General features: G+C 46.7%; 1 protein-coding gene across 1 annotated transcript in view; it reads right to left on the bottom strand.

Annotated features, from left to right (window-relative positions):
• Positions 1–6,112, bottom strand: part of CSTF3 (cleavage stimulation factor, 3' pre-RNA, subunit 3, 77kDa) — a gene marked incomplete at its 5' end in the record, with an annotated part of 17,030 nt that overhangs the window by 3,925 nt on the left and 6,993 nt on the right. The window contains 5 exons of the mRNA XM_010133869.1: positions 378–573; positions 1,800–1,869; positions 3,715–3,817; positions 3,909–4,052; positions 5,349–5,423. Coding sequence (XP_010132171.1) covers positions 378–573; positions 1,800–1,869; positions 3,715–3,817; positions 3,909–4,052; positions 5,349–5,423 — 588 coding nt within the window. The remainder of the gene's footprint in view (positions 1–377; positions 574–1,799; positions 1,870–3,714; positions 3,818–3,908; positions 4,053–5,348; positions 5,424–6,112) is intronic.

The raw sequence follows: 6,112 nt of genomic DNA, 5'->3' as shown, positions 1-6,112 counted from the left end.
CCATGCGGACGGGCTGATGCAACAAACTTCCACAAGAATGCGGGTTTTGGAAGGAGCTCAGGCTTAAGCCTGAAGTGGAGGCTGTAGCCAAGAGCTGATGGCATTAACACATCATCGACCTTTCCATGGGAAGGTGAGAGGTACTTAGGAACACACAAGGTTGCACCTGTTAGCCACGTTCCTCCCTCCTTTCTGCCCTTGGCCTGGCAGCGCCTGGCACTTTGCTGCCCAGCGAGGCAAGGACGGGGAGGCGTACCAGGCCTGCTTCGCCCGCGCTTCCATCAACGGGAGAGAGCGTACGGCAAGTCCTCAGCAAGGACTAAGTTTGCTAGGACTGAAAAACACAGCAGTAAAATTAAATGTTCTCACCCACTTACCTTATAGCCAAGGGCCTTCAGTTCGCTAGCAGAGCAAGGGTACAAATCCATGAACTTGTACCTGTCTACCAGCAGAGCTGTCTCTTTACCCTCGTATTCTTCCTTGAATGCCGTAAACCTTCGTTTCTCGACTTTCAGTATACTAGCTAGATCACCGATGTTACTTTCAAAAGCTAAAAACCGAGCCCAGATTTCCCTGTAAAGGAACAGATAAAGAGACAGTTGCTGAAGGAGAAAGAGTTAAAACACACGAGAGGAGAGGTTCAAAGCGGGCGCTCAGGGGACACGAGGCCATTTCTGTTCTTTGCTGTAGGTGCAGCTATAAGGTGCGTTGCCTTCCCAGTGCCTTACGTATTCCTGTAAAAGCCTTTGATCCAGAGGACCGTAAAGGACTTTGTTACGGAGAGGGCAGGACTGCTGGGGTAAAGGACTTCAGCATCTGAGGTAAGGTAAGCTCAGACCATCAGTGCAAGATACACAGACTTCACTTGTCCCGCTACACAGAATTCCACTCTGATCCTGCTAAGTGAAAGACTCTGCCACAGACTGGGATTGAGTTCATCTGCCTAGACTAGCGTGTTCTGGTAGGCAGGGGCAAGGCCCTACAGCACAATAAGCCGCACTTCGGAATTTTACGTAGCCCACAGTATCTACAGTTACTGCTTAGTTCTCTGGGAAAGTTGCATATACAACTTCAGCAACATCTGACCGAATTTCTGGAGTTCACCTCTGAAGAAGATTCAGCTTTCAGATTCTTGTTTTTTCTCACTTTTAAAATGGACATGAAAATATTTCCTAGGCAAGGTCAGAACTGGCGCGCACAGTGAACGTGCCCAGCAGTGTGATGTTTGGTTTCTTAGGTTTGATGCCTCTGTCTACCAGAATACTACTGGTGAACTCTCGGACTGGAAGGGTTCGGTTACCCTTTTTCCAGAGAAATAAATCTCAAAAGCAGTAATGAAAACAGTGGGGAGCGGTTAACCCAAGTCTTTCCTGGTTTGTTTCCAGCTGGCCAGGAGCTGTTCAGCATTCTGCTCCGTGAATTCCTGACTCACCTTCTCCAGGATAATGTTCCCAAGAGATGTCCTCCGCTCCCTCCCCTCTATCTGAAGCATCTGCCTGGGGAGCAGTACAGGCCATTACCCACCCACCTGCTCGACCGCCCAGCAGGGCTCCGCACTCTGTCCGCACCAGCCCGCTGTCAGTGGAGCTGCACAGTCCGTACGCTGACGGATTCCACTGCAAGTGCGATAGGGCCTTCCACAAACCTGTCGTGGCTGTTGCTGTTTTAGCATGAAGAGGGGAAGGGACATCGGTACCTAATTTTGTCCTGCTGTTCATTTTTCTAATTTCTCCGGGAAGTTTGCAGTTGGAAGGGGTTACGTATCTTTTGGTCTAGTGAAACTGCTGTTGCAGACGTACCCAGATTTCTCAGGTGGAAGGCTCCCTGAAGTTAGAACACGTTCAAACAAAACTCTTGTGTTATTGTCCTCTTTAAAACAGAGAGAAAAAAGAAAAATCACAGTGAGTAAAATATATTAAAGACAATTTAAAATCGTTTCTATTCAAAGAAACGTACATTGAATTAAATATGAGGCTGACGTTCTGATCCCTGGATTTGAATTTCAGAAAGTTGAAAAAAACCTGAGTGTCTACATAAAACATTACCAGTGTTAAACTCTACTGCGAATTTGCTGTTTGACAGCCTGTTTTTGTTGATGGCAGCACACCGGTCCTAATACAGTTTCTTTTATAACAGCACAATTACTGCTTGGTTTCTCTTCAGGATCTCTGGTTTTTTCTGTTTTCTTTAACTATCACAGTGGCATACATCAGTAGTTTTAAATTTGGCCTTTCAATCCATTACTCCCCGTTTAAATTAGGGCAATATTAATACACTGAAGAGTTACAGGTGCTCAGAAGCTCTCTCCCCGTTACCAGACCCGGCTCCCAGTGAGCAGCCAGCCTTCGTGCACTGCCAGCTGGGGAAGCGAGTGGTTGCTGGTTGGGTTCTATCTGCCCTGTCTCTCTCACTGTGTATTTTACCAGCATTTGACTATCTTACATTTACAGGAGTTTTTCTTGTTTTTTCAGTGAAGTCTGCTGGGTTTCTAAGACAGAGCTATGCACTGGCAAGTTTTAAGACTATCTTTTCTGGTGGCAGTCTATGGAAAGGCACCACAAATACTCATGTGGACCTGAAATAATTTCTTGCAATACTAAATATACTTTGGCCCTTCTGGTTACAGCTCGCAGGAGGAAAAAAAAATGCCCTAAATCTGTTCAAACTTTCAGAGCCTGAAAAAAAAGAGGTGCTGTAGTCTGACAGGAGAGATTCATGTGCCTGGTGCCTACAGAACGTATGGGGAGGTTCAGAGGACCCAGCAGCCCAGGTGCCCGCAGCCAGCGCTCACAGCAGCGACGCGGAGGCGGGCTCACCAAGTGGAGCCAGCAGCTCATAACAACCCGGACTGTGCTACCCTCTGCGGTGTGAGGCTACAGACATTGAGCTAGAGTACCGACTACACGAAGAAATACTTGGAGAAACCTGAAAATCTAATGAGTGCCTGGCAGACAAGACTGTGCAGAGGAAGAGCCTGGGATGAACCACACTTCTCCCTCTTCTCTGATTCCCCGTGGAGCCCAGACCAGGACAGCTTCCCAGAAAGGTCTCTGTCAGCCCCTGCTCCCCACAGCAGCTCAGGTTTCTTTTAACACACTAAATCGTGCATCAGGGAATGCCACACAGAGACCTTCTGCCACCACCACCACCTCCTGCCCAGGCTGCCCAGCACCCTGTGCCCCCAGGGCTGCCACAGGCAGGGAGCTGCAGGCCTTGCCCCAGCCCTGCTCTTTGCAAACCAGCTCCCCGGCACCTGCGGAGCAGGACCGACCGTCACTGTATGCTGTTACGTTTGGTCATCTGTTCGGGGAGAACGAGTTTAAGTTAATTCTAGCAGGGACCAACTAACGCATCACTCCTCCCATGCTGATTTCAGCCTCCTGTAGATCTTTTTCCTCAGGGTTTAGATTTCTCAGCGTACTCCCCACTGTTGACAGCAACTGCTGCAAAACTGCTGCCATGAAGCGAGTTACGGTTCGGGGAGTCCACTCTCCTCTCTTCGGCAGAGTCAAGATTGAAGGTCAGTGTACTCCTGCAGCTTCAGTAAGGACAAAACAGTGGGTTTGCTTTCAGAGTAATTGCTGAGTTTCATGAAGTGGTTTCATCGCTCTTCTAAAAGAATTACAACTAAAACATAAAGAACTTGGCCTGGACCCGAACTCACAGAGAAGGCACATGAATGCTGTGTTAGACCTCTCAAAGCTCAGCGCTTACCATTAAGGTGAGAAAGGTAGTCGATATATGCCAGTACATACTCTGGAATGTCCCCATATTTTTTCAGCCCTAGCTCAAAAATCTTAAAGGCCACAGACTTATCCTGCAAACATTAGAAAAAAATTATATTAGCTTCAGAGAGCTACGCACCCTCCTGACACTTCTTTAGTATCAAATTGAGCATCTCTGATTACCTTACTACAGTAATACTCCATTAGAGCTGCTGTAACATAGACGTGATGGCGGGTCCGGGCATCCTCTCTTGCCTTCTTAAATATCATTCTTCCAGATTTTATGCCTTCTGCTCGCCTTGCAAATTTCATATATTGGATATAAACCTAAGGTGCATATTGATATTTAGGTAGTACCAGTGCTGACAAAGAACGCTTGGATGTAATAAAGTTTCTGGCTATATCTGAAATCTTTACTCACAAAACACAGCTAGTAAGTCATAGCAGAAACGAGCCTGTGGTGTGCCTCTGTGTTGCTCTGCTATAAATACTGAGGCAAAGCTTTTTATAGACTTTTTAAGCAATTGAATATACTACAATCCCCTGAAAATACGAATGGAATATACTGATCCCCTGAAATGACAGTAGTTAATACATAGATTTTTCAGGGTAAGTAGAGGAATGTAACTTACATAAGCTGGTGCCTTAAGAGACCCAGAGGCTTCTTGTAAAACTGGTAACTCTCCAGTAAAGTTAAGACATCCGTAAGGCTAAAGAACAGTGTCAAGGCCTGAAGAAGCCTTTACTGTACATTATACAATCCAAGATACAAATCATCCCTCTGCAAATACTTATACCCGATCGAGGAAATGATGAATGTACTGTTTAATTCAGTGGCCAGTTTGCATCTCTTTGGGATTTAACTTCCCTCCACTCTGAATTACAGCACAAATAACAGCGTTCCGCAAATGGGAGACACCGGTGCGTGGCTTCTCAGAGAAGGCAGCATCATGTCTGTCCGCAATGAGCAGGACACGTCGGTAAGGGGGTACCTTCCTCTGGCACTGGCCCGGTGTCCTCAGACCTTCCTTTTCCTGCTCCCGCGTCATCGTCTCTATATGAACTAACTAACCGTCCGAGGGCAGGTTCCCCTCACGCCGTCTGTTCAGCACCAGCACCGCCGGCCCTGCGGGCGATGCTGTGTGCTACGTGACTCAGGCAGAGGCTCAGCGATGCCCTTTGACCCTCGTATGGTGCACTACAAGCTTCTTTGCAAACTACACGTAACAGGATGGTGTATTTCTGTGTAGGGAGCACAGTGGGCAAAAGCAACGTTCTTGTAATCAGTTACAGGAAGGCAAAGTGACACTTTAGTTGAGCCAACAAAACATACGCCAGTTCTTAACAGCTGCAACATGAAATCTTTACTGTATCTTGTTTGTTTTAAGAGAATTTCTAAAAAAGACAGAAGAAAAAAGTGCACGACTTAGTGCAGATGACTAAGTGGACTAAAGGCTGTAATTACCAACCTTGCTGACATTCTAATCTGTCATCTCGGCACTCCGCCTGCTCAACCATCCTTCTGACCCCACAAACTCCTGCCTGTACTTCCCCGTCCTCTGCGTGCACTCTGGTGACTGTCCACGCAGATGTGGAAGAACGCAGTGCTATGGGTCATCTTACCAGAGTGGGGTCGATGTCTTCAATAGCCAGCAGTCGGTTATATATGCTGTGCACTTTCTCATACTTCATTCGACTCTAAGTCAATGAAAAGGACATACAGACTGGTTGAGAATACTATTACAGGTCACCTGTGAGAATGCAAAAATCACTCTAAAGAATAAACTGATTCTTTTCTGTTGCCATTTTCCCCAGCTGAACACTACGTATCTCAAGGCTCTTCACTCAGATGCATTTTGTGTCTTGTGGAGTCATTTCTGTACGTTCCACATTGATCTCACTAGTGCTTATGTACCTGCTCTTCCAGAGTCTCTGAAATCTTTCTCTAATTTAGTAATTCTGCAGCAGAACCACCACTGCAGGTGTTTGGGCTAAAAGATCATTTGGGAAGATCATTTCCTTTACCTCTGTCTAAAAGTAATGTGCAGACAGCAGGGAAAAGCACCTTCTTCACATTTTAAATAATAATCCATTCTGCTCCCTGCCAGCTGCAGCCCTCCGAGTTGCACTGTGCAACCTGGTAGAAGCTAAGCAGCCCGTACGGATACGGGAGGCTGCGCTGGAAACCACGGGAGGCTTTTTCTTTTCAGGACAAAGGGGTTTTTTTGCTGCTGTCCGCAGGATCTTTCTACAAACACCATGTTGTGGTAAGTGGAGAATATATATCCTGCAGAGGACTTCACAGGTCTCATCTGAGTGGCCTTTATTCCCTATAGTTCATGTGCAAAACCAACCACCGTCTTTACGGGTCTTTACTCATTCCGGAG

The sequence above is a fragment of the Buceros rhinoceros genome, unplaced genomic scaffold (assembly GCF_000710305.1).
Source record: "Buceros rhinoceros silvestris isolate BGI_N320 unplaced genomic scaffold, ASM71030v1 scaffold20253, whole genome shotgun sequence".
NCBI lineage: Eukaryota > Metazoa > Chordata > Aves > Bucerotiformes > Bucerotidae > Buceros > Buceros rhinoceros.
Note: the sequence above shows the minus strand (reverse complement) of the source record. Positions and strands in the feature narration are given on the sequence as shown.